Raw genomic sequence first — 22,688 nt, forward strand, 5'->3', positions numbered from 1 at the left:
TTGCTTCCTTGGTGGACCAAATACCTTGGGTGTGAAGCCCACCTACATGAGCCCCCCCTTCCAGGAGAGATGCATCAATCGTCAGCATCTTTTATGGCTGAGGAATTTGGAATAAAAGTCCCAGAGTCAAACTGGATCGAATTGTCCACCACTGAAGAGAGCGTACAAGCTCTGGGGACACGTGGATAATATCTTCCAGGCTCCCCGTGGCCCGACACCACTGAGAAGCCTGGGGTCCATTGAGCAGATCTCATCTGAAGACATGTCATGGGTTTAACATATACTCTGGAAGCCATGTGACCCAATAATCTCAACATCTGCTGATCTGTGACCTGCTGAGAGGCTCAAACTCTGGAAGCTTGAGTTACAAGAGTGATCACTCTCGTCTGAAAGCTAGGCTCAAACCTATGGTGTATCGAGCAGGGTTTCTATGAACTCCAATCGCTGGACAGGGCAAAGATGGGGTAGTTTAAAACAAACCCTAGTAGCTCGAGCACCCGATTAGTCATTCACATGGACTCCTGAGCATCTTCTGGAGAGGCACTCTTTACCAAGCAATTGTTAAGATATGGGAACACATGGACTCCCAAGTCTGCGTAGCAATGCTGCAACTACGGCTAGACATTTGGTGAAGACCCTGGAAACTAACACAGCCAAAAGGCAACACGTGCCACTGAAAGTGATGTGTTCAGTGTCGAAATCGAAGATACTTCCGGTGGGCTGTATCGGGATGTGAGTATATGCATCCTTCAAGTCCATAGAGCAAAGCCAATCGTTTTCCTGAACCAATGACAGAAGGGTGCTCAGGGGAAAAAATCCTGAACTTTTCTCGGACTAGAATTTGTTCAAGACCCTTAGGTCTAGGATGGGACGCATCCCCTATTTTCTTTAGCACAAGGAAGTACCTGGAAAAAAATCCCCACCCTTCCTCCCCTCGTGGAACAGGCTAAACCACATGGGCATTCAGAAGGACTGAGTTCCTAGGAGTCCTTTTAGTAAGGTGTGCCAAAAAATGGCCTATGCTGGTATGGACATGTGTACTGGATGCGCGCAGGTCTATTTTTCAGCGTGCCTTCAAAAAAGGCTTTTAGGTCAAAAACAGCCATGTGGCAAAATAAAAATTGATGCGTGTCCATTTTGGGCCCGAGACATTACCACCCTCCATTGACCTATTGGTAAGGTCTCACGCGCTAACTGGATGGTAATGGTCTACGTGCATACAATGCCGATTACTGCCCATGCAGTAGGACGTGCGTACACGCCTACGCAGCTTAGTACAAGGACCCCTTAATGCAAGTACCTGCCTATGCTGAGAGTTGAATGAATGAGCTCTCGGTGGGCAATTTGGAGGTTTTAGATACCAACTGAGTGCATATCCGAGATGGACTATTTGAAGAACCCACCAGTCGGAGGTTATAAGCGGCATTTGTGAAAAACTTTTGGATTCTGATACTGCTACGGAGGCAGTGGTGATTGAAAGAGCTCACAGAGCCTTTGGGAAGCCTATGGACAATAGACAGATATTATTGCAAGATTTGCCTCCTCTACTGTCAGAGAACGTTTGCTGAAGAGTGCTCGTCAGACTCCATTTGTTAATTGTAATGAAGCCAGAGTCCAGATTTACCAGGACCTTTCTGCCTTTACGCTGACTCAGAAGCGTCTTATGAAACCAGCATTGGAAATACTAGCCAAGGGAAAAATTTCATATGGGTGGGCCTTTCCTTTTGCCCTGCACTTCGTGTTAAATGGGAAAATGCAGCAGGTCCGCCATCTTCACGAAGCGTGGAAGGTGTTGCACGAGGCAGAGATGTCCTCAACAGCGGCTCCACCACTAGAGATAGCTCCCACTACAAAAGAACATTTTCAAAAATGGAAGAAGGTTGCGTCTAAATCAGGAGCTGCATCTGCCGTTGCTTGCCTTTGCATACTGACAGAATGGTTATGGAGGGTTTTTCTTTTTCTCCTAGGAAGGGGGCTATGGGCTTATATTTAGTAGATAAATCGATGCTTTTTTGGGGGTGCTGGGTGTATCAGGTAGAGGAAGGGGTTTGCAGTGGGTGGGGGGTAGGTTTGAGTCAGTCTGTTGGGCACGGTGGTATCTTTTCTCCTTATTACCCATTCAGGGCTCTTCGGGGTGCTTTGTCTGGTGTGGGAGGGGGAGGGTTTGGGAGAAGGGACCAGAGGATGTGTGTGGAGGGAGGTTGCAAGGGAGGGGTTGTCTGGGGTGGGGAGAGTGTGTGTGTGTGTGTGGGGGGGGGGGGTGTGTGTGGAGTGGGGTAAGGGCTGTGGGGATTGAGGGGATCATGGGTGGGTGTGTGGGTTTTTTTTTCCACTCTCCTCGCTCTCTCCTCATACTATTCAGGAATATTTTGATTTCCTGCTGTGTTGCGAGCTATATTGGCAATATGGGTTGAATATTAATGAGTGCTGACAAAGTTCTTAACGTATAATGTCAAAGGCCTGAACTTGCCCCAAAAACGCCAAAAGCTGTTTAAGGAACCGTTTCATAAACCTTATGTAATATTGCTGCAGGAGACACATTTAAAAAGGGAGCATGAAAAACTCTTCTCATCCTCATTACCCTCATGTCTATTTTGCTTCCACTGCTGATGCCTCTAAAAAATGTGGGGTTGCAATTTTGCTTCATTCGTCCTTGAAGGTCCAGGTATCGAAGATTAGGTGTGACCCTGCGGGCAGATTTTTGCTTTTGCATCTATTGCTGGATAATCTGGCTTTTTCACTAGCCTCTGTCTACGCACCTAATGAATCACAGGATAAATTCTTTGACAGGTTTGGCAGGATACTTCTCTCAAATCCCTATTAAGATGGTGGTGGGGGGTGACTTTAATGCATCCTTTCACCCAACATTGGATAGTTCGGGCCCGGGGTCAGTAATGGACATCAGGAACTCAAAAGCACTGATAGAACTCGCACGCGCATTGGGCACATGTAATCTGTGGCGTTTACATCACCTGACGGAACGGGATTATTCTATTCTCAGTCACATGATTCTTATTCTCGTATTGATTAGTTACTAATTGATATCTCTTTGGCACGGGGGGGAGGGGCCTTTCAGGCATGGGACCTATTACTATATCGCATCACGGTCCGACCTGGGTTCAGCTTCCTTCGCTTCGCGAGGAAGATGTGGATAGGAGGTGGACCTTAAATACAACCTTGTTGAGGGATGACAAGATCTTAGCTGGATATATAACACTTTTATGGGAATATCTTGATAACTTGAATTCAGGGCCTTCTTGGGGATTGTTTGGGATGCTTTAAAGGCGGTATCTAGAAGTTTTTTTTTTTTTACAAAAAGTGAGTGCACAGGCTCGGAGCAGACGTGTTGAAGTGGAGAATTATATTTCCAAGCTGACCCATTTGGAAGTTCTTCATAAATCTTCCCACTCGGCTTCTACTTTGAGGGAGATCCAGGCTCTCGGCTTAAGATTAGATAATACATATTTGGAACAGCTGCAATTTTGAAGATCTCAACAACAAATTCATTATCTCAATCATAATAAGCCTGGTCGTTCCTTTGCCCTTAAACTTAGGCAGCAGCGAGCTGATCTACTATCCTTAAGATCAGGGATGGTGGGAATAATGTTTTAACTAAGACCTCTTTGATCCATCAACGCTTTCAAACCGTCTATCAGTCTTTATACTCGGCAGACTCCGCGATTCATTCTGAAGCAATTGAGGCCTTATCTTCTCAAGGACTTCCCTCTTTAACAGAAGAGTAATGCTGTGCTTTGGAACGTTGTGTACAGGTGGAGGAAGTTATAAAAATTATTATGGACCTTCACACTGGGAAATCCCCTGGGCTGGATGGTCTGCCGAATGATTTTTATAAGGCGTTTCGAGGGGAGCTTGCTCCCATATTAGTTGTGATTCTTAATGACGTTCAAAGTGGTCAGGATTTACCCCCTTCTATGATGGAACCTGGATTGCAGTGATCCCAAAACCAAGAAAGGACAAGACGGAGTGTGTTCTTCTTATCGACCCATTTCTATTCTTAATTCAGATGTTAAAATCATTGCCAAGATACTAGCCAATCGTTTAGAAAAAGTTTTACCTGATTTAATTCACCCTGATCAGGTTGGCTTCGTTCCTCAGAGGCAGCCCAAGGATAATATTCATCATATGGTTAATTTATTGCATGAAGCCAAAAAGTGTGAGATTCCCATGTGCCTTCTTGGATTAGATGCTGAGAAGGCTTTTGATCGCGTTCATTGGCCTTTTATGCTTAGTGTTATGGAGTGTTTTGGTCTTGGGCCGGGATTTCGAAGCTGGACTCATGCTCTTTATAATTCCCCCCCCCGAGCCTGTGTACGTATTAATGGTGGTAATTCTCCTACCTTTCTTTTATCTAGGGGTACATGCCAAGGATGCTCCCTCTCGCCAATGTTATTTGCTTTGCTTATGGAGCCTCTTGCTATTGCTATTCGTTCTAATCCTAATGTCTCAGGTATTATGATAGATGGCCGCGAATACAACTTAGCTATGTTTGCTGATGATGTACTTCTCTCATTAACCAAGCCATTAATCTCCTTCCCTAATCTAACCCAGCTTTTAGCCGAATATTCTTCAGTTTCGGGGTTCAAACTTAACATGACTAAATCCGAAATTATGGCTCTTGGAATTCCCCGACCGGTTTTAGATTTTCTAAAGGAAGCCTTTCCTTTTCGCTGGGTTACTCAAAGCATTAAGTATCTAGGGATTCATTTAACAAAAGATTTGTCTGATTTATTTTCAGCTAATTACCCTCCCCTGTTGTGGAAATTATATAAGCATTTGGAGGCCTGGGGTACTTTAGAAATCATGGTTTGGCAGAATAGTGACTTTGAAAATGAATGTGTTGCCACGTTTGATGTATCTTTTTCAGGTCCTCCCTCTCCGTTTATCACACAATTTTATTTCGGGGATACAGAATCACCTTCTCCGTTTTATACGGTCTAATAAACGGTCTCGACTCCCCAGATCTCTACTTTATCGGGACCAAAAAAGAAGGCCTGGGCGTTCCCAATATTTATTGGTATTATAAGGCAGCACAAGCTCGCTCTGCTCTCAAATGGTTTCATGCTAGCCCGCAAAAGTTGTGGATAGCTTTAGAGCAGGCTTCGGTTGGTTCTTGCCTGCTACACTCATTAATGTGGCTTCCGCGTTATCGTGCTATGAGCAGGGACGTGTGCCCATCAATTAAGGTGATCTTTTACTATTGGGATGGTCTCTTTGCCAAGCCTGACTCAGTTTTATCTAGACTTACACCAATAATATATAACCCACTTTTTCCTCCTGGCCTAGAATTAGGGCATTTTTCTAGATGGTTTACCTTGGGCCTTGAGACTTGGGGCCAACTTTTTGATGGTGAAGTCTTCATTCCTTTTGATGCCTTGGCTGAGAAATTTGCAATTTTACCAACTGAATTTTTTGCTTATGCTCAATTAAAACATTTTCTTTCTGCTGCTGAAATAAAGGCTAAGGTGCTTCGAGAAGACTCCTATCTTGAAGACTTTTGTGTAGACTCCAAGGGGACGAGGGGGTCTCATCTCTTGTTTGCATGATTATCAACATAGGCAAATGCAGCCCCACATGCAGCACTGGCTGCGTTGGCATCAGAAATTATGGGTGACGCTGGGGGAAGATGAGTGGAATTTGCTTGAAAATGCTTTACAAAGGATTTCTCTCTCTGTTCCTCAAAGAAAATGTAGTAAAAGTTGTATATAGGTGGTACCTTACTCCAGCCTGCCTTCACCACATGTTCCCTGTGGTTTCACCATTGTGTTGGAGGGCGTGTGGACAGATAGGAACCATGGGACATCTTTGGTGGTCATGTATAAAGGTGCGGGCTTACTGAAGGCAATTCAATATAGATTACAGAGTTGGCTAAGCCCATAAAGTGGTCCCTTGAATATTTTCTTCTCTCCAAAATGTTATCCCCAGGCATGGGGCATCCGCCAACCTCTGCTGAACAGAATGTTCCAAGTCAGAAACATGCAACCACAAGAGTCTGACATTGCTATACTCTGAGCAGAAATCCTGGATGCCACGTCAAAAGTGTCGTAAGTGTCCCGGCCAAGATCTTTCAACACGTCGCCTTGTCAATGGACGGTCCCGGGGGTCCTGCACAGCAGGAGACCTGGACGCAGGTGGAGACCCACTTGATGCTTCATTGTTCCCAGTGTCCAAGGGTCTAACAGCAGCCATGTTTACCAACACTCCCGATGCAAGGTTCGACGTCGATGTAGATGCTGAGGAACCTGACGGCTACAAAAAATCCTCCCTCTCTGGAAATCTGGGTTCTCTTCTTCATGCGAAGACACCGTTAATGAAGCTATGGTCAGGCCAGAGACACTGAAGACACCAAGAATGAGCGTCTTTCCCAGAGATTGTCCGATTGCACCAGGTACAGTGCTTAAAGCCACTGGGAACCTTCGTGGACATGGAAGGAATCCATTTAGGCAAACGTTGCTTTTTCATTTCAGGCGTGGAAATTGGGTAAAGACATGACAGCCACTGTCACTCGAAGGGAAATATCTGGGGTGACCCAATGAGCAAAAATGACTTACTGCATGGCCTCATGCACTGGAAAAAATACTGAAGCAGTATTCTAGTGCTTCCCATTTTAAAAGATTAGCAGATGCAGGTATAGCAGGATCAGAAGAAATATTAAGAACCTGGAGATCCTCAGGTATAAAAGAAAGCAACTATTCCCTTATGAAAAACCTGCACCACTGTGGGATCATCATATTCTTCTGCAAATAGCTCCCCCTCCTCCAATTCTTCTTGCAAATGTTCAGAAAAGGACTGCCCTTACATGACTCTCTCAGATTGACAGCACGACGGGGAGCAATACACCCTACTTCAGAGCTGGAGTGCAATTATCTCCTCTTGGGGCAGGGTACATCAATAAGGAACAAGCCAAAAATTTCCAAAGGCTGAGCTATAAAGGAACTGTCAGTTTCACTACCAGACTTCTGCAACATATAGGAATTAAGGAGCAGCAGAATGAACTCGAAAGGGGGGAGGGGGGGTCAGAAGACCACAGCCCTGGAGAAACCCCTACTGCGGCTGATATGTGTATAAGGACCTCTGAAGCAGTGTCTGGTAAAGGAGCCGCCAGCAGTGCTGCTCCCAAATTGCGCTGCTGTAAAAAAAGGCTGCTGGATCCCTTTCAGCCCCATGAACATAATGAGTCTGCATCTCTCTTGCATGGGAAACTAAGGAGGCCTCCCCGAATACAGCCCCTTCTGCTAAAGGACAGCCTGCACAATCACCCGGACACTGCCCCTATGCTGCTCCCCGCTTCCCACAGTGGGACCAGTTTTTAACAACTTCGGCAGCCACTGAAAACAAAAGTAAAACCAAAACTGACATGAAGGTGAAAGAAAAAGCGAAGATACATACCTGTAGCAGGTATTTTCCCCGAGGACAGCAGGCTGATTGTTCTCACATGTGGGTTGACGTCCATGTTGGCCCGGGAATCGGACAGCAATTTTGCAAGCAAAATATAATAAAATCTTTCCAGAGTCTTCTGGCGTGCGTGCAGCGCGCACCACGCATGCGCGGCCGTCTTCCCGCCCGTCATGTGAGCGTTCCCGCTCAGTTTAATCAAAAAGCAAATAAACAACAAACAACAACTCCAAAGGGGAGGTGGGCGGGTTTGTGAGAACAACCAGCCTGCTGTCCTTGGAGAATACCTGCTACAGGTATGTATCTTCGCTTTCTCCGAGGACGTTCTCACATGTGGGGTATTCCTAGCACCCAGGCTCACTCAAAACAATGAACATTGGTCAATTGGGCCTTGCAACGGCGAGGACATAACTGAGATTGACCTGAAAACATAAACAACAGAGTGCAGCCTGGAACAAAACAAAACTGGGTCTAGGGGGGTGAAGTTGAATTCTAAACCCTGAACTGATTCTGCAGCACCAACTGCCCAAACCGACTGTCGCGTCAGGTATCCTGCTGGAGGCAGTAGTGAGATGTGAATGTGTGGACTGATGACCACGTTGCAGCCTTGCAAATCTCCTCAATGGAGGCTGACTTTAAGTGAGCCACTGACGCAGCCATGGCTCTAACATTATGAGCCGTGACATGGCCCTCCAGAGTCAGCCCAGCTTAGGCATAAGTGAAGGATATGCAATCTGCCAGCCAATTGGAGATTGTACGTTTTCACGATGGCGACTCCCCTCCTGTTGGGATCAAAAGAGACACACAACTGTCTAAAGGGCTTAAAGGTCTGCTCTACGTAAAAGGCCAATGACTTCTTGCAGTCCAAGGTGTGCAAACTGCTTTCGCCAGAGCGGGTATGAGGAGGGGGAAAGAATGTTGGCAAGACAACTGACTGGTTCAGATGGAACTCTGACACCACCTTTGGCAAGAACTTAGGGTGCGTGTGGAGGACTACTCTGTTGTGATGAAACTTGATATAAGGTGCATGCACTACCAAGGCCTGAAGCTCACTGACTCTACGAGCTGAAGTAACTGCCACCAAGAAAATGTCCTTCCAGGTCAAGTACTTCAGATGGCAGGAATTCAGTGGCTCAAGAGGAGCTTTCATCAGCTGGGTGAGAACGACGTTGAGGTTTGACAGGGGGCTTTAAGAAAAGCAAACCTCTCATGAAGCGAACAACTAAAGGTTGTCCAGAGATAGGCTTACCCTCTACACAGCGGTGATAAGCACTAATCGCACTAAGGTGAACCCTTACGGAGTTGGTCTTGAGACCAAACTGACAAATGCAGAAGGTATTCAAGCAGGGTTTCTGTAGGACAAGAAAGAGGATCTAGGGCCTTGCTGTCACACCAGACAGCAAACCTCCTCCATTTAAAAGAGTAACACATCTTTGTGGAATCTTTCCCTGGAAGCAAGCAAGACTCGGGAGACACCCTCTGAAAGACCCAAGGAGGCGAATTCTAAGCTCTCAACATCCAGGCCGTGAGAACCAGAGACTGGAGGTTGGGATGAGGAAGTGACCCCTCGTTCTGAGTGATGAAGATTGGAAAACACTCCAATCTCCACGGTTCTTTGGAGGACAATTCCAGAAGAGGAGGAAATCAAATCTGACGCGGTCAGAAAGGTGCTATCAGGATCATGGTTCCACAGTCTTGCTTGAGTTTCAGCAAAGTCTTCCCTACTAGAGGTATGGGAGGATACGCATACAGAAGGCCTGTCCCCCAATGCAGGAGAAAGGCATCTGACGCTAGTCTGTCGTGGGCCTGAAGCCTGGAACAGAACTGAGGGACCTTGTGATTGATCTGAGTGGCAAAAAGATCCACCAAGGGGGTGCCCCACGCTCGGAAGATCTTGCGGACTACGCCCATGTTTAGAGACCACTCGTGAGGTTGCATTATCCTGATCAGTCTGTCGGCCAGACTGTTGTTTACACTTGCCAGATAAGAGGCTTGGAGAAACATGCCGTGACGGCGTGCCCAAAGCCACATCTGAACAGCTTCCTGACACAGAGGGCAAGATCCGGTGCCCCCCCTGCTTGTGGGTGTAGTACATGGCAACCTGATTGTCTGTCTGAATTAAGATGACTTGGTTGGACAGCCGATCTCTGAAAGCCTTTAGAGCATTCCAGATCGCTCTTAATTCCAGGTGGTTGATCTGCAGACCTTTTTCCTGAAAGGACCAGGCTCCCTGAGTGTGGAGCCCATCTACATGAGCTCCCCACCCCAGGAGAGATGCATCCATCATCAGCACTTTCTGTGGCTGAGGAACTTGGAATGGTCGCCCCATGGTCAAATTGGATCAAATCATCCACCACTGAAGAGAATTCCAAAAGCTGATGGACAGTTGGACTACATCTTCTAGATCCCCCACAGCTTGAAACCACTGGGATGCTAGGGTCCACTGAGCTGATCTCATATGTAGACGTGCCATGGGAGTTACATGACCTGTAGAGGCCATGTGCCCCAGAAGTCTCAACATCTGCCGAGCCGTGACCTGCTGGGATGCTCGAACCATGGACACCAGGGACAGAAGGTTGTCCGCCCTTGCCTCGGGAAGGTAAGCTCGAGCTGTCAGTGTTCAACAAGGCTCCAATGAATTCCAATTTTTGGACTGGGGTGAGATGGGACTTGGGATAATATATGATGAACCCCAGTAGCTCTAGCACCCGAATAGTCATTCGCATGGACTCCAGAGCACCCTCCTCAGAGGTGCTCTTCACCAGCCAATCGTCGAGATAAGATAACACATGCACTCCCAGTCTGCATAGCGACACTGTGACTACCGCTAGGCATTTGGTAACCATTCTGGGCACAGATGCCGGGCCAAAAGGCAGTACACAGTACTGAAAGTGCTGTGTTCCTAGCCGAAATCGAAGATGCCTCCTGTGAGCTGGGAGTATCGAGATGTGAGTGTAAGCATCCTTTAAGTCCAGAGAGCATGAAGGTTTCTGAGTAATAAATTGGATTGTAACATACATTAGGTCATTGGCTCTAGAAAGACCCTATTCAACGTAAGGTTTAAAGTGGTAGTGCTTGATCAATAATAGAAAGGGTTTAAGCAGACATGCGATAAAAGGTCAGTTTTGTATAAATTGTGTATAATGTTATTATTTAGTATTTAAGATGGATGTTTATGGTATGCCATCTTGAACAGATCTGTTTTCAGTAGCTTTCGGAAGTTGGTTAGATCTTGCGTTGTTTTTATGGCCTTTGGTAGTGCGTTCCATAACTGCGTGCAGATGTATGAGAAACTGGTCGCGTATGTGGTTTTATATTTTAGCCCTTTACAGTTAGGATAGTGGAGATTGAGGAATGTGCATGATGATCTTTTTGCATTCCTGGTAGGCATGTCTATAAGGTCTGACATGTAGGTCGGGGCTTCCCTGTAGATGACCTTGTGGACCAGGGTGCAAACTTTGAACGTAATTCGTTCTTTTAGTGGGAGCCAGTGTAGTTTTTCTCTTAGGGGATTGGCGCTTTCGTATTTCGCTTTCCCAAATATGAGTCTGGCTGCTGTGTTTTGAGCGGTTTGAAGCTTCTTAATGATTTGTTCTTTACATTCAGCATAAATGGCATTGCAGTAGTCTAGATGACTTAGCACCATTGATTGTACTAGGCTGCGGAATACATATCTCCACCACCCTCACCGTGAAAAAATACTTCCTGACATTAGTCCTGAGTCTGCCCCCCTTCAAACTTAATTCATGTCCTCTAGTTCTACCACCTTCCTGTCTCCGGAAAAGGTTCATTTGTGGATTAATACCTTTCAAATATTTAAACGTCTGTATCATATCACCAATGGCAAGATTTCTAATAGAAACAGAAGAGTGTATGTCCAAGCACTACAGAAGCAGCACCGGTTGTCAGTTCAGTAAGGAGTGAAGTGGTTTAAGCATAAAACATTACACAGTGCCATCTTTGGGGTGCTAAGTAATAAGCTGAGCTGTTGTCTGGATCTGGCATTATGCTCATCACAAGGCACATGGTTAACATGCCATCCACTTGGATAAGAGCATTTCGACAGCTGCCCCATATGATAAATTTCGGCTTGTGCAAGTTTTACACCGTTTAGAAAACAACTCAAGGATTCTCCAACCCTCAGGGCAAAAAGAAAGGGTAAGTACATGTTAAAAGAAAAGGGGACATGCATGATTGTACAACTGTATTATAAAGGATATTGTGTGAATTTTCATATGTATGTTGGGTGAAAATACTAATTTTATGTGGGAATTTGTTATTCTATATTTTAGATGTTAACCGGTTTTGTCAGCTAGGTTCCGAGATAGTTGTATATAAGTTTGATAAAACTGTTTGCTCTTTAGATAATAAAAAACAAATAGGCAAATGATCCACAAGATCCAGCAGAGACAATAAAACAGCAGATCATAGAGATAAAAAACCACAATGTCCCATTTATTCACCATGTAAAAACAATACATAGTAACATAGTAGATGGCAGAAAAAGACTTGCACGGTCTATCCAGTCTGCCCAACAAGATAAACTCATGTGTGCTACATTCATAAATAATTAAAAGCCTGACACAGCCATGTTTCGCCACTTCATAAGCTGCAGCAGTGTGTGGTGAATCCCACACGCTGCTGCTACTTATGAGAGAAATTTTTTAGCCAGGTGATACTCGGACAACACCTCTGGGTATTTTAACAAGCCCCTGATGCAGCCCTTAAAAGGGCGAAACATGGTCATGTCGAGCTTTTATTATTTATGTATTGTTTCTACATTGTGAATAAATTGGACATTGTGATTTTTAACTCTACGACTGTTTTATTGTATGTGCTCTTTAGATAAGGCATGTGGGCTACTTTTGCCTTTAGAACATTCATGTAGAGGATGCAATAACTTCCTTGTTTTGTTAGTATCTTTCAAAGATAACTCACGCTAAACCATGTGTTACTGAGTGACTGGCTGAGTTCCCCATCCTCTGTTTAAAAGTTGATCACTCTTCTTTTTGTTAGCACAAACACCTATTCCATTGGTATACTTTGATGCTGCCATGATTTTGTTAATTTAATTGGCTTTGGTTTGGCCAAGAGTGGAGTTTATAAACTTTAAGAATCTCTGGGTAACTGTGTAATTTAACTAAATTTATTGCAGCCAGTTGCAACTCAACTATTAGCCTAAAGGAACAGGATTGGGAAGAGTCATCTAAGCAGCTAGAAGAAGATGGAAAGAGAAGAGAATGATTTTGAAGAAAACTAATGAAAAGCAGATTATGACCATTGAGAGCTGAACTGGGAAAACATTAAAGTTAGATATAGTGTCCTGTTTCTCATGTATGTGAGTTAAACAACATGAAGCAAGCATGTCAAGAAACTCCTAGAAAATGTCCAAGTTAGTTATCACCCTGTCTGACTGACAACTCACGCAACTCAAAAAAAGAGTTACCTATGCTCAAGTACTTGGTTAGCTCTGTTTCCCCTCAGCTTTTTAAAAAGAAAAATGAAATTGATATTTACACATATGGTAGTTTATGCTAATTTTTGTAAATTGTAAAAGTGGAGGCAGGAAAACAGGAACATGCCCAACAATGGAGAGTTAAATATACATTCTGCACACACAAAAAATAAGTTTTCCATTATAAAGAATCACTACCATAAAGTAGCAAGTGCTATTTGGTAATACATTTAGTTACATAAGCATTTTGAAGTCTTCACCATCCTAGAAAATGATGTAAACAACATTCCATTTGTGTCACTAGTAGAGGCAAGGAGAAGCAGCAGCTCCTAAATCCAGCATAAAGACCTTTCTGTAGATTGTCTCCTCACCCCCTCCATCAAATTTTCATTATACAATATTTGAGATAGCTGCATTACTAATTAAAATAAATCAAAATTTGCAAATTTTTGATTATGAACCACCCCCCCCCCCCCCCCCCAAAAAAAAAAAAAAAAAAAAAAGACCTGCTAGAGGAAGGTCCTGAATCCAGATTTGGGAACCACAGATCTAAAAAGTTTCAAACAGTAGAATGCAGAATTAAACCTTATAAACGCTAATAGGAGCCAGTCTTACTACTATTTTGATAACTGCAATGTTATTAGAGGAAAAGACTTCAGACTCTCGGTCACAGCTGTTAGCACTTAAAACTAAAATAGCTGACCGCTCAGCTCTGCGTGTCTGATAATCAGTTCACGCTGGCAAGAATCCTCATTAGTCATAAAAACCTCTTGCACACCGGCAAGGGACTGTCTTTCTTCTATGTTTGTGCAGCGCTGCGTATGCTTTGTAGCGCTATAGAAATGCTAAATAGTAGTAGTAGTAGTAGGCTTATCAATTCCATATATTTGCTCGTTGTGTGACAACTATGTAAGTACTTAGCTGTGGTTTTGTGCTGGGGCAAATCCAACTTGTCCGCACCTGACGGCGAGCTCCCACTTCGCTCTTTGCTTCTTAAGGAGCTGGACTAACTAGCCCTTCTCAGCATCTACAACAGTACAGCAAAATATAATTAAATCAGTTATCTTCTGATAGAGGAGAGTAATCGGAAAACTCACATACTCAGGGAACGAAGGAGCACCTTCCAAGACCACCAGCTTTCTCCATTATAATTGCTCCTGCTGAACAGGAAGTATTTAAACTACTTCCTGTACGCTCTAAACCTCTCATGCTGCAGGGCTAAATTTAAAGGGCAATACTCTGGCATTGATCACATAAATCTTAAAGGAACGCTTTCCACTCTACTCTACTGTTTAAACCTTCTGGCATTAAGGATCTAAGTCTATAGATCCAACGCTGTTCTCTTTGTATTTGTCCGAGTGAAGGAAATCTAGGTCATCGACCATGTACCAAATGCATATTTTGTCCCCAGATGATGAGGACACAAGTGTTTCAAAATCCAGTGGATGGACGAGAGTATCATCCTAAATATGCTACAGATTGTGAGTCAAACCACGTGGTGTATATAGTGATATGCCCATGCTGTAAAGTATATGTCAGTAAAACGACACGCTCCCTGAAGAACAGATTGAGCGATCATAAGCATAATCTGAAATATTCTCGTATGGATGCCCCCCCTGGTCCAACATTGTGTTGAGTATTCTCATAAATTTGAAGATCTTAGATGTGTAATATTGGATCATATTCCAGCTAATATAAGAGGGGGGGGGATCGCAACCGTCAGCTAATACAAAGAGAACAGCGTTGGATCTATAGACTTAGATCCTTAATGCCAGAAGGTTTAAACAGTAGAGTGGAAAGCGTTCCTTTAAGATTTATGTGATCAATGCCAGAGTATTGCCCTTTAAATTTAGCCCTGCAGCATGAGAGGTTTAGAGCGTACAGGAAGTAGTTTAAATACTTCCTGTTCAGCAGGAGCAATTATAATGGAGAAAGCTGGTGGTCTTGGAAGGTGCTCCTTCGTTCCCTGAGTATGTGAGTTTTCCGTTTACTCTCCTCTATCAGAAGATAACTGATTTAATTATATTTTGCTGTACTGTTGTAGGTGCTGAGAAGGGCTAGTTAGTCCGGCTCCTTAAGAAGCAAAGAGCGAAGCGGGAGCTCGCAGTCGGGTGCGGACAAGTTGGATTTGCCCCAGCACAAAACCACAGCTAAGTACTTTCATAGTTGTCGCACAACGAGCAAATATATGGAATTGATAAGCCGGTGTGCAAGAGGTTTTTATGACTAATGAGGATTCTTGCCAGCGTGAACTAATTATCAGACACGCAGAGCCGAGCGGTCAGCTATTTTAGTTTTAAGTGCTAACAGCTGTGACCGAGAGTCTGAAGTCTTTTCCTCTAACATTGCAGTTATCAAAACAGTAGTAAGAACTTGCTCCTATTAGCGTTTATGTGGTAGTATATTGTAAGAGCAAGTACCAAAGAGATTGTCTAAGAGAATTAAACCTTAGCAAAGTTACCTTTTCCAAATACTACTGAAACAGCATAAAACCATTAATAAACTCAAACATACCTCTTCTATCCCTCTTGTAGAAAGAGGGCTATCCTTATATGTAGTAAAGTAGCAATCATCATTGCAATTGCAAGGCTTGCTTATTTCTTTACATGGCTCCAATATATTACAAATTACTGCAGAGTTCTTTATTTCCCTCTTTTCTTGAGATGCATTCATCTTGCAGCCTAAAAGCTGATCTTCCTGTTTTACTGCCAAAATTCCAGTAGCTTCTTCCTGGGAATCTAATGAAGTCTGTGCACTTTTCTCCATCCCAGACTTTTTCAGACTTGGAAGGAATTTTCCAGACTCAAGTTCCAACTTTCCGTAGTAATGTCCTTCTTTTTCAGCATCTTCTTCCAGTGGTTTGAGATCAGCTTGTGGATTCTCAAACGTATCCCCTGAGAGACTGCGGGGACATGTACCTCATCTTTTTCAGAATCAAATTCGGATTCACTACCATCACCAGGAGACAGTTCAGATGCAGAAATTGGGCGGAAAATGAGTCCTTGGAGAAATCCGTATTGCCCCTATACTGCGTTTATCACTACATAACTTGGGATGAAAAACTTCACTATCAGAATCAGAACAGAGTATAGATTTAGGTTTGAAACTAGGGCTATAGGATGCAATTCCTTCAGGTTCAAATGAGCATTCTACGTGAAGAACTTGTGAAAATGGATTGTTTAAGTCAAAGGAAGAAAACGAATATTCAAGTCCTGGCTCTTCAGCTGGAAAGCTATTACAGGCTCCTAGTAAGTCTTCATGGAAGACAAAAGAAAAACCTTTATTTAACCCATTATCTCCACTCTTGGATTGATCATTTTGTTCAAATGAAACAAATGGTCTCCATAACTGTCTATGCCCTGGTGCACAGCTGTTTCCTGGGGTCATAAATACATCTGTTCCTGCTATTGTCACTACATCAGAAGTTGCACATTGCAATAAGCTTCCTTTTGTTTCATTGGGCGGAACCACTGCCCACTCTCTATCACTACTAAATGTTTTGAGCTCTCCATATACTCCACCAAGTATAAATGTATTTTCTTTATCTTGGTTTATGTCCCAAGGTTTTGATGGAGTAGTATAATCTCCACCGTCAACCTTTGATAGCTCGTTTGTGACAACTGCTCTCTTCTCCATTTTATCTTTCTGACCTTCCCAGAGATGATACTCTGATCTCTGCACAGCCTTATTAGGATCTTGACAGGTTTCAATATTTGTTTCAGCATCCAAACAGCAGCAGTAATTTACATCAGCTGGAAACAACGGATCTTCTATTCTTTCTACTTGTAGCACTGCTACGGAATTTGTTTCTGTTATGTTTGTCCAAATGTCTTTAATAACCCCTGAGCTGTAGCTATCTTCATGCTGAATGCTCTTGTTACCCATGTCTGTAGTTTTATAGTCTTTTGTATCACTCTTTTGTTCTAATGGGATACCACACACAGATTCTAGCTTAGATTTTTGTTTGAAAACAAGGGTAGGTACTTCTCCTAAAGTTCCATTTTTTTGCAAGCAGTTATCTTCCTGCAAAAAGTCCAGAATGTCATCTTCTAAATAATTTGAAGACACTTTAGGAACAACAAAGTTAATATCTTCAGCATTAAACTGTGTAGACTCATCAAGCTGAATGTTTAAAGTCTCATTGTCTGAACGTGTTTCTTCTGAATATGACCATGGACTACAAGTTCTTGTTGAAAGATTAGAACAATATTCATTTTCATCAAAGGCACTATTTTTGGTCCATATTAGCAATCGAGATTGTGTTTTTCCAAGCAAGCTAGCACTGCCACTAGACTCTGTATTTTCATTCCCTACATTTAGCGTATCAAATGAAAATGGTAAAATAGAGTTACTGCATTGCACCTCAAACACTGAAAAACATGAGTTGATACCAGATCCTTCATTAACATCTGTAAAGAGCTCTTGATTGCCAACAAGTATGTTTGTACCAAGTACTGAGTTTTCCGAAAGCGGAGAGAACTTAATAGGAGAGTCCCCTCCAAAACTCTCCCCATCTGCATCGCCAGAACTTGAAGATGAATAGCACTCCCAAAATTGAGCCAAATTACTTAGGTCTTGCAAAAACAACCCCTCAGCACTAACAGAGCCGGTTGAACCTGTCCATATTGCACTTTCCCCTTGCAAGTCCATTCCATCTAATACTATGCAACATTCTGCCTCAAAGTCAGTGTTCTCCTTACTTTTCTGTCGAATCATATTCAAAATTCGACTTTCTCCTTGCATCTCATTAGAGGCACCAGGATCCAACATGGATTGATCAATATCTACTTCATAGAAGTGTGTTAATTCTGAGGGATGAACATCATCCAAATATTTGTCCTCAGGGTGAGAACAATTTGAGGTCCCAATGAGGTCATTAACCTCATTCATTACTGCAGGCATTTCTATAAAGTGACCATCAATGAAAGTACCTGCTGCGAGGTATGTTTTATGACTACTGTGGTTATTAATACAAAGACCATGCACAGATTCAGACAAATCATCAATTGCATCAGATGTTATATCCCATTTATCTTGTCTTTTTCGGTATGTAGTCTCTAGTTTGCTTTTTCTGCTTAGGGGAACAAAATATTCTGCTATGGGTTCAGTATACCACAATGGCTCTTCTCTATATTCTTTTTCGTTTCTACTTTCCAAATATAATTTCCTTCACTGCCGTCATCTTTTCTTGGTAGTTCTTTTAATGGCCTTCTCCCCCTTTTGCAAAGTTGTTTATTCGATCCACCACTGCTGCTACTACTTCCAACATTTTTTCTTTCTGCTTTTTCCCCAATCTTTGTTGCAAGTCTATTCTGACCACGTCCTTTGTTTCTTATTTCTCGTGTTTTGTGCCTTCCTTTAACACACTTTGATGTTTTTTGTTCACACTGATTACCACCTGAACTTGAACCTTCTTCACTTGAACCAGAAGACCAGGAACGAGGGCGAATCTTTCCATCAAGCCTATGTCGAACCTGCTTTTTGCATGAAACAGGTTTGTCTTCAACTGTGCCATTGCTATACTTGTTCTCATTTCTGCTTCTTGGTTCAGTTTTCTCATGTACAGTGTTGGAAGCTTTACTATTTTTATCTTTAGTAGTTTCACTTTCACTATTGCAATCCTTGGGAGAGGGTGTATTGGTGCTGGTTTGAGGAGCAGTGGAGGAAGAGGAGCTGCTGGAGTAAGAGCAAACTTTGGACTTGTTCCACACAGTCATAATTTCTTGCAGGCAAACTGATTTTTCAGAAAGTGGTGGGAATGCTTCATAGTACCTGAAAATGAAAAAATAAATTTAACATGTATTCATGTCTGATGCTGTAATCAAGACTTCAAACCCTGCCTGATCTCTAAGTGAAAAGTACAAGGAATGAGTATACTTAGAGCCTTTATACAGCATGTATTTTTAATTGGCAATATTACCCCTAGAGGTTTTCTGTAATGCTTTTAGCCTAAAATTTATTTTCCTACTATTAAAACAATTTCTTATAACATGGTATCACATAGTTCCAAACACATGGAAAACACTGCAGAAATTATCCAATCAACCATAAGTATCAAAATAAAAAAATGCTGGGTCATTTGAAGGTCCTAATGTTTACTGCTAAATGGATGTTCATCTATATTTACTTTTAATTCCAGTGTTCAATCTAAATTTATGTATTTAATTTTTTTTTTTTTTTTTTAGGAAAACGCATAAATGAAAAATTACAGTGTTAGAAATTATGTTGCTGGGTTTCTGCCAGGTACTTGTGACCTGGATTGGCCACTGTTGTAAGCAGGATACTGGGCTAGATGGACCATTGGTCTGACCCAGTATGGCTATTCTTATGACCCCAGCCTTTCTTTCTATAGAAAAATAAAAGTGCATTTTCTTTTCTCAAGATGCACAAGTAGCAATATTACAAACATATTGAAAAGCTACTGATGGATTTGAAGTCAGTGACAAATGAATTTCAAGGAAGGGAACTGGAAAAGTTACATTTCTGACCAATTTAAATACCCCAAAATTGTAACATGCAGAGTAAAATTTGCATCAATTTGAAAACTATAAATCTTTCTTTCTGAGAAGTTCTGAGAGAGGAGGACATTTCTCTGGTAAGTGAACACTATTTTGCTTTGTGCTTTGGGAATTTAAAGATTGGGGTTTAAAGGAAGAATTGTAGGCGAGTGATAGGCAGAATCTACTATAATAAAACTCACCCTCAACGTTCTGAGGACACTGACGTCAGTGAAGACAAGCCCTGACTTCCTTCAAAAAGGTTCAAAGGTTCGTGGTGGTGAAGCCACCAAAATCGCTCCGGGCCCCGCCCTCAAGAGCGGAGCTATGGCAGAACAACGAAGGGGTTGGCAGGGAGGGAGGCAGGGGTGGGGGTGGGAAATCGCTTCGGGCCCCGCCCTCGCAAACATCATGACGTTGGGGGCAGAGCAATGGCAGAACAACGAAGGGGTTGGCCAGGGAGGAAGGGAGGGTGTTGGCGACGAAAACCTTGCTAGCGCCCGTTTCATTTGCTCAGGAATGGGCCTCTTTTACTAGTAAAAATATAAAAAAGCAAAAATTTATCAACTAATCTCAAAGTCTTTTCCCTTTAGTTTTAAAACTCAAACTTTGTACCACAGCGTTAACAGATCCTCTAGCACGCACTGCAGGATCTAGTTATACTAAGGGGGAATAAAGAGAGAGAGAAAGAGAGAGAGACAGAGAAAGAGAAAGAGAGAGAGAGAGAGAGAAGCAAGCAGGACCTAGTTTAGTATTAAGGGGGGAACAAAAAAAAGAAAAAGAAAAGCAAGCATTAACTAGTTGCCATAGTGTACAACCCTTTCCCCATTGTCTCTAGAAATTGGCATTTTTCCCTTAGTTTTAAACTGAAACCTTTTCTAGCAGTAGAAAAGCCAAAACTCTTGTTCTAAAAGGCAGTTAATTTTCTGTTCTTTGGTTGCTGGAGAGGTAGCACATCCAGTGACCTCAATTAAGTGTTAATTGAGGTGTAGGGAAGTAGAATATGCATAGGTTGCTCAGTTAGCTTCAAAGAGCCTGTTTAAAAAAGACTCCTTAGATTCAATACTACATAACGAGGAAAGGTTCCACTGAGCTTTCTTTCTGAGAAGTTCTGAGATAAGAGGACATTTCTCTGGCAAGTGAACACAAATTTGATTTGTGCTTTGGGAACTTAAGGATTGGGGTTTAAAGGAGGAATTGTAGGTGAGTGATAATAAAAACATAAAAAAGCAAATTTTATCAACTAATCTCCAAAGTCTTTTCCCTTTAGTTTTAAAACTTGAACTTTGTACCACAGCATTAACAGATAGCCTCTAGCAGGCATTTTGTGAATACTCTGGGAGCTGACGCTAGGTCAAAGGGCAGCACGCAGTGCTGAAAGCGCTGAGCTCCCAGCCGGAATCAAAGATACTTCCTGTGAGCTGGAAGTATCAGAATACGAGTGTAAGCATTCTTTAAGTCCAGCAAGCATAGCCAATCTTTTTCTTGAATCATGGGAAGAAGGGTGCCCAGGGAAACCATCCTGAACTTTTCTCGGAGTAGGAATTTGTTCAGGGCCCTTAGGTCTAGGATGGGACGCATCCTCCCTGTTTTCTTTTGAACAAGGAAGTACCTGGAATAGAATCCCAGCCCTTCTTCCTCTGGTGGAACGGGTTCGACCGCATGGGACTTTAGAAAGGTGGAGAGTTCCTCTGCAAGTACCTGCTTATGTTGAGAGCTGAATGAATGAGGTCTTGGTGGGCAATTTGGAGGTTTGCATTCTAGATTTAGAGTGTATCCTAACTAGACTATTTGAAGAACCCACCGGTCGGAGGTTATGAGAGGTCACCTTTAGTGAAAAAACATTAACCTCCCCCCAACCAGCAGGTCATCCAGCACGGACACTTTTATGGCAGCTATGCTCTGCTGGAGCCAGTCAAAAAGCCGTCCCTGGTTTTTGCTGGGGAGTAGCAGGGGCCTTGGGTGCACGCTGTTGACGAGAATGAGTGTGCTGGGGCTGAGCCTGAGTAGGCCAGGAAGACGCCAGAGTGTACCTACGCCTAGAGTAGGAAAAGGGAGCACTCCGTGACCCACCAAAATACCTCCTAGATGAAGTGGTTGTAGCAGAAGGCGTCCGGTGGGAGATAGAAGCCATAGCATCAGTGTTTTTCTTGATCTGGTCAACCAGATCTTCCACCTTCTCTCCAAAAAGATTATCCCTCCGGCAAGAACACCTGCGATCCTCTGCTGGACTGAATGATCCAGGTCAGAAACATACAGCCATGAGAGTCTGTGAATTGCTATACCTTGAGCAGAGATCCTAGATGCTACATCAAAAGTGTCGTGGGCGCCCCTGCCCAAGAACTTACAAAATGCCTTTACCTGCTTGGCCAAAAGGCAAAGCGATTCGACCTGCTCCAGAGGGAGCGAGTCTGCCAAATCTAGCTTCTTGTGCACCAAGTCCTGCAAGCAGACGCTCGTTAAGAGCTGGTATAACTGAATATGGGACACAAGCATAGAAGACTGAAACATCTTACGTCCAAAAGAGTCCAAGGTTCTAGCTTTTCTGTCTGGGGATGCCAAAGCATAGTCTTCTAGAACTCCTGGCCCTACTGAGGGTGGATTCAACCACGAGGCAACTTAGGTTTATTAAACCCAGGGGTACTCTGAATCTGGTACATGGTGTCAATCTTTTTGGGAAGTACCAGGACAGACAGGGGACTCCCAATTCTGCACGAGAACATCCTGCAATATCTCATGCAGCAGGACTGCCACAGCCTCTCTAGGAGACTCATAGTCCAGGACCTCGAGCATCTTGGCCCTGGGCTCAGGCTCGTCCTCCACCTCCAAAGGAAATGGAATAGAAGCCGCAATTTCCTTGACAAACGAAGGGAAGGAAAGGCTCTCCGGGGGAATCTCTCTCATTTCCTGTGGAGCAGAGGGGTCAGACAATATTCAATAGGACGACTCCTTCGAGAAGTACCATGGATCCTCATCTGACTCCTAGGAGCTCTCATCCTCGGTGTCAACGAAAAATTCCTCATGGGAGGGCTGAGACAGCCTGCCTCGACTTAGAGGAGCCATGTTCTCGAGAGGGGAATCAAGGAGTCAGCTCTCACATCTACTCCGGCGAAGCTTCTTCCACCAACGTTGAGGAAGTACCAGCTTGGGTGGAATTCGATGCTGGAGCCGCATATGACACCAGCGTCTGAGACCTCAACATAAGCTGAGGGCCAAGCAGGGCTGCAACAAAGGCCATAGCAGGCACAAGCATCCTTGATGCCAATGCACTCTGTTGGATAAAGCAAGCCAGCAGCTCAGGTAGTAAGGTCTGGATATGCTCA

At 43.4% G+C, this 22,688-nt stretch overlaps 1 protein-coding gene across 1 annotated transcript in view; it reads right to left on the bottom strand.

The window, feature by feature from the left end:
* Positions 1 to 22,688, bottom strand: part of KIAA0232 (KIAA0232 ortholog) — a 323,689-nt gene that overhangs the window by 102,043 nt on the left and 198,958 nt on the right. The window contains 4 exon segments of the mRNA XM_030192183.1: positions 15,383 to 15,762; positions 15,765 to 15,861; positions 15,863 to 18,039; positions 18,042 to 18,640. Coding sequence (XP_030048043.1) covers positions 15,383 to 15,762; positions 15,765 to 15,861; positions 15,863 to 18,039; positions 18,042 to 18,640 — 3,253 coding nt within the window.

Source organism: Microcaecilia unicolor, chromosome 2 (assembly GCF_901765095.1).
Source record: "Microcaecilia unicolor chromosome 2, aMicUni1.1, whole genome shotgun sequence".
NCBI classification, from domain to species: Eukaryota; Metazoa; Chordata; class Amphibia; order Gymnophiona; family Siphonopidae; genus Microcaecilia; species Microcaecilia unicolor.